The following is a 17,561-nucleotide window of genomic DNA, read 5'->3' on the forward strand; positions in this document are numbered from 1 at the left end:
GGCTGAATTTGTCTGTGACTTTTAATTGGGTTCTAAAATTATGGGGGGAGGGAGGAGAGTGTGCACGTGGGAGTTGGAATATGAACAGACATTGTCATTAGATGGAGGCTAACACTTTAGGAAATTAAGCCAAAATTCTGCTTTTTTTCAGGGGGGTGATATGAGTGTTGACACACTGAAATCCAGGAGGCTTCTGAGCCCCCAAAAACAGGGATCTGACAGGTCTGTCAGGGCACACCTGCTTTAGAGAACTGGCCTTCCTACCGACGATGCTCTGCTTATTTTTTAAGGCTTTCAAGAGCCACCTTCCATTTACACCTAACATTTAAACAAGGGGCTTATTTTCAGGGCTAATTTGTCGCTGAGCCTTAAGCGGGCACATTCTCTCGATTAGCGTCTGCCCCGAGCCCCGGGAGCTCGGCGGGGTTTGCAGCGCGACTCTCCTTGGGAAGGGAAGGGATGGGAAGGGATGGGAAGCAGGGAAAGGAAGGGAGGGAAGGGATGGCAAGCAGGGAAGGGAAGGGAAGCAGGGAAGGGAAGGGATGGGAAGGCAGGCAAGGGAAGGGATGGGAAGGCAGGCAAGGGAAGGGAAGCAGGGAAGGGATGGGAAGGCAGGCAAGGGAAGGGGGGGCTGCCTGGCTGCCGTTTCCATGCGGTACAGGCAGCGTGATCAGAGCGCTAACACAACAGCCTGTGTAATTACATGTTTCTGGGAAGTGTGTTAGCTCCGTGGGGAGCTGAGTCCATTTGGAGGGGAGGAGGAGGAGGAAGAGACTTTCTTTGTGGGGGGTATAAGGTGAAAAGGGTCAGTGAGTAACCCAGCTCTCGCTCGAATAGGAGAAAGGTAATTGTTACTCCCAAGTGAGCACCGGGTGCTTCCTGGCTCTGGCTGCTCTCATTGCTCATGTCTGTGTTATGCAGGCGTCTGCTCGCCCGAGCAGGCGAAGCAGGGCTTGGCGAGAAGAGAGAAGAGGTTTGACCCTGTTGGGAGCGGTACGTGGCGATGTTTGACGTTGTTTCTGCGCTAGCATCACCAGGGCAGGGAGGAAGATGCAGAGTCAGGGGCACGGCACTTCTGTGCTACCTTCTGTGCTACCTAGGATTTATTTAGGTGGAGTAAGGACCATGGCAATTAAGAACAATTAATTACAGTCCGTGAGCTGGGGCAGGGGGAGGATGTCTCGGACCTAACCTGTCATGTAGGTGTTTGATACATGTCCTGTGTTGCTGCTGCTTTCTGTGGTGGCGTGCGCCTGAGCTTTAAATATCCTGCAGTTCCCGATATCTTGTTTCTCCAGCCGGCTCTCTGTTTCATTTTCCTCTTCTCTCTAGTGTAAAATTTGGCCTAGCTTAAGCTTCTTTCCCTGGCTGTGAAGGTTATTTCCTTCCCTCCTCTCCTCCCCACCCCCTCATCCATCCTCTCCTCCTCTTGCAAATGCTCTCCGACCCTGATTTGGGGTTTCTCTCCCTGCAGTTAGCTGTCGGCTCTGTGGATGCTTTGCTGTGACGGAGGGCCGAGGGCTGACCAAGTCGTGGGGAGGATTTGTATGTAGCAGGAGAGGAGATGGCTGTGCAGCGTGCTCCCGAATCTGCTCTGAGCTTGCTGATGGTAAGTGCTTGCTGAAATCCATTTGGGGAAGGGGGGTGGGCAAGGGGAGCTGCACCGCACGGATTCAGGGCTCCAAATCCACAGGAGGATTTTGTGTGAGCCGGTGCTTGGCTTTTACAGGTCCCAGGGAACTTTGCAAAAGGCTCATCGGGGGCTTGCATGGAGACATTCCTCTCATGATGGGCTTTAGCACATCTGGACCAATGCTCAAGGCAGGATTTTGAAGTCACCTTTCCGGCAGAGCTGGCACTTGTGTTCGGGGCTTATCCTGAGTAGCAGATTTCATTTGGTTCATTAAACCTATGTCTTGAATTCTCACATCCTCCTGCTTTTGCCCTTGCTTGATTGTGAGACAACTTAAAAGATGATAAGGGAGAGTTTGATTTCTCTGCTGTAGCTGTGCCCAGACTCAGCTGTGGTGTCACCTGGGGAATGCTCCTCTAATGCAGTGAATCGCCATTCCACTTGCTGCAGAGTGTGTCAGGTCTCCTACTGACTGCAGACCACAGGGTAATGACTGGTATTTATCCGAGCTATTTGCTACATGTTGAGCCACTGACCTACTTCTGAAAGTTCTGCATATTTATTATATTTTAAAGAAGATTATTTAGAACACGTGGCTGACTCTAGAAACATGCCAGTGCACTGCTGCAATTAAAATAAGCCCTTTTAGTGGGGTATCAGAGAGTTGCTTAGCTTTACTGATTTTATTTTTTTTTTTCTCTCTGATAGTTCTGTTGCCATTTTCTGTGCAGCAGCATCAGAGATGGTTTTTGTATAAGATCTCTGCTGGATGTTTTTCTACCTAAATGTCACTGTAACATTTCTGCTGGAGAGTTGTTATAAGTAGCATGTGTGCACATGTGCGTGAGAATGCATAGATACATAGGCATTATATACATATTTATATAATTATTGTCATTACTACTGATCTCTCTTCTGATTGCATTAGGAAATGGTCTCTAGCACTCAGAGACATGATGAGTTTAGTAAAGGGAACGCTGCAGGATAAGAGCCCTGCAGTGCCTAAGGTTGTTAACAAAGGTCAAGTTGAGAAAAGCAAATTTTATGTCCATTACTCAAAATGTTAAACATGCTATTAAACCTCCACATGGTTTGTTTTATATTTATCAGTGACTGACTTGCTGTGCAAGCTCATTTTACTTCCTCTTGCTTACCTCTGGCCTTCCTGGCTTTTTAAACAACCTCTTTCTAATTTCTCTTTCAAAAATAAATGGATGAGTGTCCGTAACCCCTGTGTCATTGTTTGGGCTCTGTATGCTTTTAGTTTCAGTACCCTCTGAATTCTCTATTTAAACCTCTTTCCTCAATCTCTCAACTCCTTGAACAGACCTTGCCAAACTTCAGTGCAGTGCCAAGCTGTCAGTAAATTTTCCCTTCTAAAATGTGGCTCTCTGTGGTACACAGCCTTACCCCAGTTGTTATTTTTAGGGCATTTCTACAGCTCTGGCTTGTAACTTGGCAGGACTCCTTGGGTCTCTTCACCTTGGGCACAGACCCACGTGGATAGGCTGAGTTGGGTTGGGGGTCCAGAGTCAAAGGGGGTCCTGCTTTTGACCCTGTGGATGACTGGGGTGTGGAGATATATTTCTGGGTTGAGAATGGATTCAGGCAACAGTGGGCTCTGCTCTGGTACTAGAGGTTGGTTATGGGTGTGGAAAAGGTGATTTGCTATGGAAAATGCTCCACTTTGCAAATTACTTCTTTTGCCTTGGGTTTTTCTTGGGTTGTGAATCAGCTTAGTTAGTAATTATAGAAACCTCATCTTTTCCCCTCTGCTCTGCCTTGGCTTTGATTGCATGTCTGAGCAGGCTATCCTTGAATCAATAATAAATTCTTGCATAATTCATCCCACAATTAGCAGCTATAATGACATCTCTTCTAAAACTGCCACCCTCCAGAGATTCAAAGATTAGATGTCTTTGGGAAGTCCACAGAAGTAGATTTTAATACTTCAATGAGAATTCTCCAGTGAGAGAGTATTCTTTTAGCAGTAAGAAGTATTTCAATACTGCATTTCCCCTGCAATAGGATGCAGAATGTGCATCCAACCATCCACTTTTCATGAGACATAACCAGCAGCAGCATTTGGCAGTGCTGCATCATGGTTTGAAAATAACTCCTTCTCCATGGGGTACCTCAGAGCACTTTGTGCTGCAAATAAAGAAACTGAGGTACAGAGCCATTAATTGCCTTTCCTGACATTTTATACACTGAGTGAGTGATCCAAATCAGGAGTTTTTTCATCCCAAAATCATTTCTGGTCGATGAAGAAAGATGGACATCTCTGGGGTGTGGGGTTTCTTTCCTACTGAAGGGTCATTCATATGACATGGATAAATAGCACCAGTATGCCCCAGCAGAGAGCTGCTCACAGGACCAGGTGGCACTTCAGGTGCTGACAGCTCATGACTTACCTGTCTCCAGTAAATGCTACCCAGGACAGTGTTGGCATGGCCCAGAGCAGCCCCAGTTGGACATTTCTTGTGCAGCCATTAACTCATTACACCTGCAGTCTTAGGTGGACAGATCACACTTCTCCTTGGTGAAAGAAAAAATATTTGCTATAGAATTAACTAATCTCAATTGATTTAAAAAAAAAAATTATATTGCTCTCTAGCCAGTTCAATACTGTGGTGTGTTTTCCCCCCCTTGTTTATAGTGATTTTTTTTTCCTCCCAGATCAAGGAAAAGGCTCAATAAAGTAAAATTTCAGACTTAAACAGATATTTTCCTAAAATAAAGGGAGGAAAAAGCTGCAGTCTGCAAATATAACTGTAACTTGTCCACTCTGGTAAATATCTTGTACTACAAATGACTCTGGAATGTGCCTGGTCTGCAGGACTCCTGCCTCTGCCTTGCTCCAGAAATCACAGGAGATGAGGGATGTTGCCTGGTTCAGCATGAAGGAAGTTGGGCAGAGCTGTCCCCAAAGTGACTCTGCCTGTAGCATCATCAAATCATTAAAACAGAGCTTCCTCAGCTTCTGTGAGTCAAGAGAGGGGAGCATCTAAGCATGAAAGAGCAAATAACATGTCTTGTTAGGACTGATAACACCTGCTATGTTAGGATCATTAATACTGATGGGAGTGATGCCAATAAGGTTTTATGTCTATCTTATTAGTATATTGTAAAATTTTAAAGCTGCAGACGTATTGACTGCACATATTTTAACAGCACAATAAGTTACGATACCTGGTGTCTCCTGAGACAGCATTACTGCATCTTGTGAAAGTGCATCTCAGGGACTTGGCTTCCAGACTATTCTAGGTCATGACACTAACACTAATTAATCTGTGTTAAGAGACAACAGAGGTTCCAATGAGCAACATATATAGCTCAATGTTTACCAATTAATCTATAATGATCTTAAAAAGGTAGGAAAGAGAAGCACAGCTCTCTGTTCACAGTAAAGCTCCAACTTCTAGCTTCAGCTAGCTGTTCTTACCCTCTCCATCAAGATGAAGTATTTCCCCTATTTATAATCCAACTTTACTCTATCTCATCTGTATATAGAAATACTCTCCTTGTAGAAATAATATAATATTAGAAAATAAATACACTTGTAAATTAGTGGTAACTGCTTGTGTTTATAGGAGCATGATTATTTTCAGGAGTCTGTGTGATGCTTTCATGTGGTGAATTTCATTATTTTGGGTCCGAGTTACATCCAAGCTGAGGCTGGAATAGAGGTGCATGTGAGTTTTCCTAAGTGACCTTCATTATGTGGGACTTGGTTATTGCTACAGTTTAAGGAGAAAAAGGCCAGCAGGGATTTGGAGCATTAACTCAGTCTGGGGTGTTCAGAATGCCCAGGGTGAAGAGGGAGAAATTGGGTGGCCAGCACAGTATTGAGGCTGCTGTCCTTGGTGTTTCCTTGTTCTGCTGGGAGGCAGAACCCTGCAACAGAAAGATGTGAAAACTGCTTTGTTTCTAAACTGTGTCAGAAATAATTGGCATTTGAGTCATTGTCCACTGCAAATCCCAGATTTCTGATGTGATTCCAGCTGTCCTTTTTAAGCGGGCTGTCCTGAATCATCCTTCCATCCCTCAAGGAAAGCTACACTAGACTCCTCAAAACAATGTGAATCTCCTTGATCTGATAATTTTTCTAGAGTGTAGCAATGAACTCTACAGAATTGCTCTTAAAACACACTCCAAGATTTAACTGTATCCTGACTAAACCCTATGAGGGCCAAGCCCTGCCCAGTTGGCTTCTGACTTAACAACATTCTAGGTATTCCATAAATTATTTCATATGTTTAACTGCTATGTTTTATGTCTGAATTCTGCCCTTGTGAAGACAAATTTGGTAACTAAAATGTTATAGAGCTTCCAAGCCCCATTTAGACCTAGGACTGCCCCCTCCCCCCATAAAGCTGTGTTTTGTCCCCCTCAAACCTCTAGACAGATTGCAGCAGCACAGCTCAGCTTGGAGGATCATATTAAAACCACTGGGAGCAGCAAGGTTACAGGGGAAGGATGAGGTCATTTTCTGCCTCTCCCATCTCGGGATTAAATTATTTCTGTGTTGACAGTGTGCAAAAGCCCTCAACGTTCAAACCTCCTCGCTGCAACCTCATCTCCAGGCCCCGCTGCCCTGGGAGGTCGATGCTTGGCCCGCTCTTTCCACGGGAACAAAACCCACTCGCTGCTTTTTGTGGCGTGGTGAGGAGGTTAGAGCAGCTGCCAGCTGGTGCTGAGGCAGGGTGACGTGCCAGCAGTGCGTGACCACACTCTCTGAGTTCAGAGAGCGCCTTCCCCGGATCCCGCTGCGCCAATGGCAGCTGGGCCTCTTCAGCTGCGTGCCCAAAATCAGCTCTGTGGGGACATTGCACAGCAAGGGGAGGTGATTGTGCAGCCCTGTCCATGCTGCTTTCACGGATATTTCCAACCGTGCAGGTGTGTGGGCTCCACCCGCAGCCTTGCCAGGAGGTCTGGGCAGGAGATGCTAATGTGCCGCGGCAGCCGGAGGTCGCTGGGGAGGATCCAGGCTGGCAGGAATATCCCTTCCTCCCTGCCTCTGTCCTTGCTCCAGCCAGGCAGTGATTTGCTAATGGGCTCCACGAGCAGCAGGAGCTGAGCTGTGCTGGTTGCTCTTTTGGAGGATGAGAGTAGCAAATTCCTGCTTGGTGCCGTGTGGCTGCTTGCTGCCGTGGACTGGGAATTTAGCCATTTCTTATTGATAATTTCCCCCGTAGCACTGAATTATTTCTGAACTTTACTATTTGCCTTTGTAAACTTGCAGTAAGGCTTCAAACACAGTGATTTAATTCAGCTAAATGAGATTAAACACTCCCTGGGATTACTCTTGGCTTCCCTGTGGTGGATGTCACCTTTTAGCCATCTGAGCTGCACAGCTATAAAATGGTTATCCTCCAATTCTGCTCTAGTGCATGCCATCAATTTTCTTTTCCCTGTCCCTCTGCTTGAGCATGCCATTGAAGAAGCCGACCATAATGTTTGCACATCTGAATTCTCATATTTATAACTATGCCTTAAAAAAGGAGTAAGAGGGATTACTGGTTTCTCTCTTTTTTTTTTTCTTATGTATATGGCTTTGTATTTTAGCTGTTCATTCTAAATGACTGATAAAATTATCTCATCAGAGATGTGGCCATTGATTTCATTTTTTTTCCCAATGCTATAGAGCATTGCTATTTGTAGAAGAGAATTAGTGGGCACTTGAGTAAATGATCATTATGTTTAATTGGAGCATTTCTACAATTAGAAGAAAAATAATATGCTAACGAGTTGAAAAATCTCTAAAATAAGTCTACTCCTTTTGAAAATATATGAAAGACTCATACCACTTTGGCTTTTCAAAAATAAAATGCATTGGAAAGCTTGACTGATATCCCTAAAATAAAACAAAATGTTAAAAATGCTGTAAGAGCCCTAATAAAGATGCAAGGTTATGAATAGTTATTAATATATGAGAAGGACTTGTGACATTGGGCAATTGCAATTTTTCCCATTCTTCCCCTTCTGGTTACCAATGTCATACTTCTGTAATTACTGTACTCATAATTTCTCAGCATGGCAATGATCCAGCCTGCTGACAGGCTAATGTGGTTATTACATCAGGGCTTGGAGATGTACAGGAGTCCCACGTGGATCCTTCCTCAGTACGTCCCATGAAAATGCAGATTTTTGTGATGTGGCACCTAAAGCTGCTGTGCTCAGGTCCTGCCAGCACTAGTGACAGCTGCCTCATGTCCTGTGTCTTGATGAAAACAAAAGCCACCACAGGCTGGGAGGGTCAGTCAGAGAGACTGGATGGAGGTTTGGGCTTTCACCAGCCAGCACACTCTTCCCAGCTCTCTGAAACCTCCACAAAGGCTGCCAGGCAATGTGTGTTTCTGCCTTTGCCATCACTGGCAAACACCTCCCTCTGTTCCTCCAGACAGACAAATGCTTTTTGCCCCCACGTGTCTAAATCCTTTCTGCTTTTAACTATCAGCAAGCACAGAAACTTGCAGAAGTGCAGTGAAATCAGCCATTTCACAAAGAGGTTTTAATGGCCCTGAGAATCAAACTGAGATGAACCCATCATCCATTTCAAGAGATACTAATTTTCTTGTTTAAATGAGTTCTTGTGCTGGCCTGAAACTGCAGCTCTCAAAGCATGTGACCAAAGTTCCTGCTTGCTTTTTTGAAGGGTCTTATCATATGAAGGAGTCCTGCTCAGAGCCCTGTTAGCTTGCACTTGTCCAGCAGCAACACCTGAGACCAAGTCTTGGTGGAAGGCATTGAGATACCAGGGCTCCTGGAGAAGCCTGCCAGCACCAAGACACCCACAGAGTGTCTGTATTCCATGGAAACAAAAGGCACAGTGAATGTCAGAAACAAATGTAGAGGAATGGATCTACAGGCACAATCTGATCAGCTTTTTGTATCTTTCGTGGGTCTGAAGATGGTAATTCTCAAATTAAAGCAAACAACTCCTAGAGCTAACTCTAGTGCCTGACCTTAGCTTTTGGGATCCCCAGAAACCAGTGATAGTGCTGAAATGCAAACAGCTGGCCAGGAACAATGGCACTTGAGCTCACAGTGCTTGGTTTTCAGGCATTTTGCTAAAGCCTTGCTGAAACAATGAAATGTAATGAATGAAGATAAACTAGGAGAGCACAAACCTGGGTGCAAAAATAGTCTACCCCAATACCTTGTAAATCTGTTGCAGGGATATTGGGGCACTGCAAAATTTGCTGAAAGCAGGATAGCCTTCTTCCTGTCCTTACTCCAGCACACACTGCCCACCTCTTGGCAGTGAAGGGATGTTCTCTGCAGTGTGCCCCTCACTGTTCTCCCTTCTCTCAATCCATTTACAACCACCAGAGAGATGAATATTATTTTTAGGGAGGCTTTTCTAGCACAGAAGCAGAATTCACACAGATCTTTGCTCCACAACATTTTTCTGTCTGTGGGCAGGCTGTGATAATCTTGTATTGCGAGACACTCGGCTTTGGCTCCCCGTAATTTGAGTGAAGTTAATGGAGGAGTATTGTAGAACATATGCTTGGCTTAATATAGGTTCAAGGGGCTTCTTAGTCTAATATACAAAAATAAAATCCAGGACACCTTCACAGTAAATAAGATTGACAGGTTTTTCATTTTTTAATAATATGAGGCTAATGGAGCTATAGTGGTCAGAGCACATTGTATTTCCTGGAAATTAATTGCTGGCTGCAATAGTTGACTGCATAAAACTACGCTTCGGGCCATTAACCCTCGGTCATTAGTACTCGAGGAAATGTCTGGTGAAGGTCATTATTGCTGCTATTGTAATAGAAAAGACTTGGCATGAGCTTTTCAAGAACCCGTTTTCCCTGTTCTGGTCTCATTTCAGAGATCTGGGTGCAAAAGCTGTTCCCAGTTAGTCTGCATTTACATTCATTTTCTGAGGATTAGAGTTTGCCCACTTTCAAAAAAATAGAAATCATCTAATTGGAGTGTTTGAGAGGTTGTTCATTTAGCTTTATGTGTCCTGAAATGTTGGCCTTCCCAAAAGATTGACATGGGTTTGTGCTGTCAATCCTAGGGGGATGGAAAATAAATCTCTTGCATTGGATTCTTTAGCAGCAAGGCACAGACTCTGGGTGTCTGGCTGTGGGGAAAATGGGGCAGTTGTTGCACCATGTGGAACCACTGTTGTTTGTATCCTGCTCTCTCTGCTTTGGATTGGGTTTCTGATGTTTCGGTGATGGACCAAAAGCCTTCTCATGTGGAACAGCCTTTCTTTTTCTTCTTTCTTTTGCTTTTCTTATCATCTCTGGAAGGGCTTCCAACTCTCAGATCAAGAAGGAGCTATAGGGAAATTTGTGTCTGTGCTGTCCCTCAAACTTTTCTGCAGGTCAGAATCCCCAGAGCAGCAGAATTATATTGTCACTGAAAACTGAAGTTAAAAAAAACAGAGTTCTAAGGGTTAATTTATTTTCTCCCCTGGTGTAGTTAAGAATTCCTTTTTTTTGTTATTGTTGCTCAAGACAAAGTGCTAACAGAACCAAAAAATAATGAGAAACATTTTTTAGTACTTTGCTTTAACAAGATATTAGTAACAATAGCACTTATTTACTACCTTAAAAGCAGTTAAACAGTTTTATGTTGAATGCTGTTTTCTCTAATCATGTGTTTAAAATGGGGTGAGTATTTGCTGAAACCAAAGTCCTTGAATCAATATTATGAGGCTGCTGGCTCAAATGACGTTGTGAGGAAGCACTTCAGCTCTAAATAGACAAAATTACAGACTGCAGAAGATACAGAGATGGGACAAGAAAAAGGATGGAGGAGTTTTGTAATCTGTTTATGTTCCTAGCAGTGTTTCACTTTTTACTTCCACCTTGAAATTTTGTTTTGGAGTCAGGAGTTAAATAAATTATATGAAGAGACCTATTTTGCCCTCTTGATCAATACAGAAACTTCTTTTGTCACCATCCTTATATAAGCAAAGGTTCACTTGTTCAGAGTCCCCTGCTGGTGGAATGCCTCTCTTCAACTCTCTTCGTCTGGATCTAACATCATTCACTGTCTTGGAAGAAATAATAAACTAACCATGCTGCTTACATTGGTTCCAATGCAAATATTTTTGTATTGTGGGAATGTTTTAGCTATTCTTTCATCAAAGCTGTGCTACTAGACTTCTTTGGTCAGGCAGGGTTTAGGTCAGTTTAGGGAATTTCTGATTTTTGGATATTCCACTTAAATTTGAAGATCTAAATAAAGAATCATCCCTGTGAAAGCTTTGATGCACCAGTAGAAATTAAACCTTAGCTGCAAAGTCCAGAGGTGTCTGGTTTCTTGGACATGGATCCTGTTTTGAATGTCCCTGTTTGATTTGTCTCTGTTTAGGGATTACCCCTTCCAAATTTGGGTTTTAAGATTAACTTCCTAAACTGCTTCCAAGAAAATGCATATGTGTTCACATTGCAAATAAAATGTGTCTGCTGTCGCTAACCATGAATATATTTGGGGGAGAGAGGAGGAAATGAGTGCAATCCGCTTGCATGATGAAATGTAAACTGATTGCAGAGTTACTGAATACGTGGTCATAAGACTGTATGACCATGTAGACAAATTGAAAAACCAAGCAGTTTTGTACATGATGGGAGTAAGGAACAAGTCCTGTTTGAAATCTGCATTACCAACTATAATAAAGCAGGGATGGCTTAATTGCCAAAGCTTTTGCAAATTGAATAATATAGTAATCTCTTACAAGAGTCAGTTTTAATTTTTAATATTCTTTAATTAAGTAAGCATTCACAACAGGTTTGGTATTTGGGCATTAGCACAACAGTCTCTGGGTAGTCAGTGTCATTCTTTCATATGCAGGCTGGTGTCAGTTGATTTTCCATGGTCAGTAGCTGTAGTTGAGTCTGTTTAAGTTCCATAAAACTTCCCTCATTGCACAAAACCATTCGTGTCTGAGGGAGAAGGATTTGAGCTTTCTTCTCTTAGGATCATGCTGGGAATAGAGTGTAAATCCATATTATTCTACTTATCTCTATGACATTTCCAATTTCTACAGATGCAATCAAAAGAATTTGTCTCATTGATCTTCAAACTCCTTGACAATTTCACACTCTGAGCTGAGTGGTGTGAGCTGTTCAGTCGCCCCATTGCTTTTCATCAATAAAAGTTTTTACCTAGATCAAGACAGCCTGTTTGCTGCATATGAGCTATGCATCTTGAAGATTGTTATTGGTTTACTGGTGGAATATTTATCTTCAAACTGAAATGAGTTCTTAGATGAGTCATTGCATACATACCCTCTCTTGATATTTTTAGGTGCTAAAGCCACTATTTCAATGAGGTTGGGTTGGGGAAAATTGTCCATAATGTTTCGGATGTACAATTAAAGTGCCATCTGCCTCTGTGATGCAGCAGATGTATAATTGATATTCACTGCTGATTTGCCTCTTGATTTTCTGCAGACATTGAATGCTGTAATTGTTTATACAGTATGATCCTGAATACCCATGTGAGAATTTTCCTCCTCACGTGTTCCTGACAGAAATATCACTACCATCCTCAATACTCATGAGATGGATTCATTAAAAGATAATTTGCAGATAGTTACGCTAAAATCTTACAGAAATCTAGTGAGTAAGTAAAAAGCAAGTTTTCAAAAGGAGTGGATTATTCCCATAGGATCATGTTTTAATATAGTAGAGCTTGTTGGGAAAATGTAAAATGCTGATGCAAAATCTGGTTACCTTTGTACACTGATTCAAATGCAAGCTGTAGCTAGGAATAAAAAAAAAAAATAGAGCGAGTTGTTTTATTTTTCCCTCCTTTTTTTGCAGAGATAGAAACCTTCTTCAGGGGAAAAATTTTATGTAGAGTAAAACCAAAAGGTCAACTGTAACATCAAAAGAACTATTTTCTATAGGGCAAAGACTACTTAATAAAAAACAGAGATAGAAACCACAGCAGTGAATTCTGAGCAGATGGAAAAACAGAAATATGCTACTTTTTATTTCTTCTTCTTCTTTATTTCTTTTAATACGCACTGTCTTTTCAGTTCAAAATTCAATCACTAAAATCTTGATCAATCAGCAGGTGTTAATTTTACTCTATGACTGGTTTCTAAGGTTCTTATTCTGAGAATACTCTAGACCTGAATCTGTTCACACTGAAATAAAAGAAAAATGTGACCAGTCACCTCAGTGGCAGGAGGTTAGTGGCTCTATTTTATATTGCTGCCCTTCTTTTTGACAGCAGTGGCTTTTAAGCACATTACTTAAACTCACTATGAAGTGGCAATGATTGCCTGTGGGAACCCAGGGCAGGGGGAATGTCCCCCTGTCTGCCCTGGGGTGCTCTGACTCCCAGGAAAACACTGACTTCGACCCTCATTCATGGAGAAAACTCCCAAAGCCTCAAGGTAAACTAGAAACCACAGAAGTGTGAAATAGATTGTAGAGATTGTAGATACTAGTGTAGTATGTCACATGGGTGAGAAATTTAGGTTTTAGGATTTTTAGTATGTTATAGATGGGTTCAAGATGGAGGGTACAGGGTGTTGTCTCGAATTCCTTTTTTCTCTCTTCTTCCTCTTTCTTCTTGGGTTTAAGTGGTATCTTGTAATTGGGTAAAAAAATCTGCATTGCGGGTCTTTAGGGATCAGTTATTGGGTTAGAAAGTAAAATAATTTAGGTGTCACTTCTTAATTGGGTAGTTTAGTTTTTGATTAGACTTAAAAAGATCTTGCAGCACGAGGTTGTTGGCCATTTTGTGCTGTTTTCACGCATGCAAGGTCTGGGCACAGACAGTGTGCTGAAGTTTTGATAAGATAACAATAAACAGAAGCTGAAGATCAAAAAAGTCCAACACATCTCTTATTCCTGACACAGATCTGCTCCAGGAGGGTCTCCCCTGCCAGGGGAACCCCCAGGGCGTTGCCCAACTTGGGGCCCACAAAGTCACACAAGCCACAAAGGGCTTTGCATTTGGCTTCAAAGGAAAGAAAAATTGGTGATATAGAACCTGGATCTGGCTTTGCTGCAAGTGACATTTTGAGTGATCTTTTCTTAAGCCCATGCTTAAGAAAAGCCCATGCTGTGGCTCCCAGGAAGAGTCAGCTCTCTGGGCACCCAGAGAAACCAAGGCCCATTTTGGTGCAGCTTGTTCCCTTTTTGTGAGGATTACTTACAATTGTTGGCTGATTACTCTGAGTAATCCAGAAGGATCCCTGGTGTTTTCCCAAGGCTGAACATTTGCTTTCCTACTTCAGTGTCTCTAGTGGTAGCAAGGCAGATGTAGATAAAGGACATCAGGCTGATGGCTACAGCATGTCACTCCTGAGGCAGCCTGAGCAAGGAACCCAGTGAGGGGCTGAGGGTGCAGCAGAAGGGAAACACTGTCACCCTGATTCTTAAGATTTTCTAAAGCCTTCTGAGCTTACATTCTGTTAGAAAACTTTCCCACACATTTTCTATAAACAACATATTGTTTATTTCTTCATGGGGGTGAAGGAAGTTGATGTACTGGTAATTTGTCCAATGTCTTTGGAGAGGTGGCCCATTCACTCTCCAATCCACTGTCACCTTTGGAAAAGTATAAAAATTGGAGTCAGAATAATAAACGTCCTTCTTTTTGCCTCACCATCGTGGTAGCTCGTGTTGTGCTTTTCGTGTCCTATAGCAACAAAGCACAGGGGCTGCAGAAGATGGTTTGGGGAGGGGAGGTGGAGTCAAATCCAAACAAATGAGGTGCAGTGCACTGCAGATCAGTCTGGTTCTGTTCAAGTTTTCTTTCACATCTCTGTTGCTGTCTGCAGGAATCCACCAAGTTAAAGAGAACCAGAGAGACAATGCAGGAGAATCTGACCGTGTTAATGCTGTTGAACATTTGAACTGCTTTTCTCCACAAGTCATTTAGCCACAGCCTTGATGGGTTCTCTGGGATAAATACAAACAGAAATCCAGCTACAGCACAATGTATGGGTAATTTTACCCATGTTTCTTCTTGTTGAGGTCTAACTGTGCTCTTCATCATGAAGAGATGATAAGACATGTAGATGTTTCAGACTTGCTCTTGTGCTCTTGAGGACTTTATTTTAAAATTTTATTTCCAGTATCTTTCTCTCATTCATGTAACAAGATTTTGGCTATGTTTATTAGATAAAGATTCATCTTCAGGTTTGGTTTATACCTACTGAGAAGGTCACTCCTGAAGGGGAGGGTGCAGGCTCACAGCACATGTAGGGCCATGTTTGGGTTAAGCACACAAGAAATTAGGATACATTGTGGTAGAGAAGAAGCAGAATGGACTGGACCGTGATAAAACAGAGCTGAAACTTGCAGAGATAGAGAGGAAGCATGAAACTGGTGTCCCAGATCTTGTGAACAGTAGGCTGAGCACATCCCTGTGCTAACTCAGCAATACCACTATCTTCCTGCTACCCTCTTGGATGAAGTGTGGCTTATTCTCTTAATTGCACTCTACTGCATATAAATAAATCAGCCATAAAGAAATTGGTTTTGCATATCAGTCACTGTCTGGATGAAGTGCTCCTGTCCTGTTAACACAAAGTGTCAACAAAATGAGTATTCTATCACTGTTTGATCCACATGCTTCCAAACAAAATTCCAAAGAAAAAAATAAGCTTTTATTCAGATCAAAAGGTCAAAATTAACCTTCACTGGTTACTTACCAGGTTTGCCATTCCTAAAAATCATTTGAAGGTACAGAATTTCTTTCTTTTCAGTAACATGAAGGACTAAGAGACTATAGCAGTGGAACAGAGAGCTGCAGTACCCGTTTGGGAGGAGTGGGAATTCAGGGGCTGCTGGTTGCAGCTCCTGCAGCACATTTGTGTTTGTATAGAACAGGTGGTAGGAAAAATGGAGAACTCATCCTCGAAGCAGGGGTGTAGACAGGATTCCAGTGACCCAGCCGGGTGCTTCCCAAACCAGGTGGCTTAGGAAAAGCAGAGAGATTTGCCTTTTGGATGCTTCCTTTCCTTGGGGTCCTGGCAGGAGAGTGGGATGTGCTCTGGGACACTCAGTATGGGGCCCTCCTGGGAGTTCACATCCCTACAGCCTTAGGAGAGCCAGTGATGGTGATTTCTGTCTTTGGGGACAAAATCTCACACAAAGCAGTGTCTGTAGGGATGTTTGGCAGGTTAATGGCACCCTACCAGCTGACCCAAGGGCAGCTGCCCATCAGCAGCTCTGGTGACACCTCATTCCTCTGTATCGCATGCAAGTGACAACACACAATCATCAGAAGCCTTTAAAGTTTTTTTTTTTTGGCCCTCTGCAGCACTGCTGAGTTTATTTTGTGTGCTAACCAGCTGCAGCTTGTGATTCCCATTGGACCTCCAAAAATATGTGAGCCACCCTAGGGAACTAATGCCTTGTTCCCCCAGGCAGTGGGCTGGAAGGACCTCCTTGTGGGAAGAAACAAATTTTCTCTCCTCCGAACCTCTCCTGCTACAGTTCAATTCAATTCTGGTCCTGTCAGTCTAAATAAGAAGGCAGCTTCCCCTCAGAGAAGTGTTCAAAGCTTCACATAAAGTGTCTTAATTTTAGCCACGTGGAGCTGTGCAGGGCAGATATGAGCTGCAGCGTGTACAAAGGCACCTCACCGTGAGAAACCACAGCGAGGGCTCCCGGAGTACAACATCTGGTGGGGGAGTCTGCAGTGATTAGAAAAAGGGCTGTCTTATTGCCAGAATCAAATTATCTGAAGGTGTCCTGCTGTTAAGCATCAAGTACAAGCTGTATTGAGTTCTAAATTGGTGAGTACAAGAGAGGTACTATTAGATCTTTAAATCCCTCTTTGGGTTATGTTGGGTTTTGTCAATATTCTCATCTAAAACCTCATGCAACATGTCTCAAGACACAGGCCACATCTGAAACCGATTTTATTTTCACTTCTACACATTAATATTCTGTTCCCCATTTTTGTGGAAGGTTTCCCATCAGGGTTTTCCCTTAGGAGTTTGAAGGGCTTTGGTGAGAAGTAGAAATCGATGGCTCACTTGTCCTAGCTGGTCCCTGTCTTTCTTAAAAATAATCTCTTCTAGTTGTAGGAGAGAAAATCCTTCACAGGACAGTAGTCAAGATAAGTGTAGCTGAAAATTAAGCTTTCAGGGAATTGGAATGGGATTCTGTGGGATGATCTTTGCCATCCAAGGGATCAGGCCAGGTAGGTGTTACTTTCATCCCAGCTGAGATGCAGTCTCTGGCTGTGTGGATGCTCCTCTTCTGCTCTCAATGCTCTTCTTTGACAGTCTGTGTGAATTGATTTTCCTTTGCTTTGCAGCAGATGAAATTTAACTCCTGGGTGTCAGCTGAAGAACAGTAACCTCAGCTGCTTCAAATCCAACAGTTAAGGTTGGATTTGAAGGTTATCATTCCCCATTCCACTATCTATGCAACTATCAGAAAAACCCAGAAATATCATATTTTGAAGGTATATCTAAATTTTTAGCAGAGGATGAGGCATCACTGACAGTGGTAGGTGAATTTACTCCTCCTACTAGGAATTCACTGCTTTCTCCCTTCCACATCCCAATAATCAGCTGGGATAATCTGAACCTTATTCTCTCACCCACAATTATGCACCTCTGTATTACCCTCCTGCTGCTGTGTTTGCACACCTGTGGCATCCGGACTCTTGTTTGAGGCAGGAATTTTGTTCTAAGAGGAAATTTTGCAAACGTAGTAAAAAATGATTATTTCCTTTCCATCCTTGATTCCAAATCTTTTAGATCACTGTAAATTGGACCTTTGTCTCCCTTGGCTGGTAAGGATGACTGCTCCACTGCAGGTTTTCCTCTGGGGAAATTTATGGGAAGATTTAAATACGAAGTGAATGGTCCCCTTTAAAGTTGCATATGTTAAAGGAATGTGACTTATGAATCCTGTTAGCAGTAATGGCTGCATAAGAATATCAAACACTTAGTCAAATCAAGATTTTGCTG

The 17,561-nt window shown here is 42.9% G+C and overlaps 1 protein-coding gene across 4 annotated transcripts in view; it reads left to right on the forward strand.

Moving 5' to 3' along the window:
- The first annotated feature begins 905 nt into the window (after positions 1 to 905).
- The window catches only part of FRMD4A (FERM domain containing 4A), a 356,355-nt gene continuing 339,699 nt past the window's right edge, over positions 906 to 17,561 (forward strand). For 2 of the 4 annotated variants that reach the window (XM_021531005.3, XM_085568672.1), the window contains exons 1-2: positions 1,083 to 1,199; positions 1,475 to 1,609. In XM_021531005.3, the coding sequence (XP_021386680.1) occupies positions 1,565 to 1,609 (45 nt within the window). In that variant the 5' untranslated portion in view covers positions 1,083 to 1,199; positions 1,475 to 1,564. Of the gene's footprint in view, positions 994 to 1,082; positions 1,200 to 1,298; positions 1,377 to 1,474; positions 1,610 to 17,561 lie in introns of those variants that run through there. The other 2 variants (XM_077783672.2, XM_021531007.4) reach the window with 2 other exon arrangements.

The sequence above is a fragment of the Lonchura striata genome, chromosome 1A, assembly GCF_050655825.1.
Source record: "Lonchura striata isolate lonStrDom1 chromosome 1A, ASM5065582v1, whole genome shotgun sequence".
NCBI lineage: Eukaryota > Metazoa > Chordata > Aves > Passeriformes > Estrildidae > Lonchura > Lonchura striata.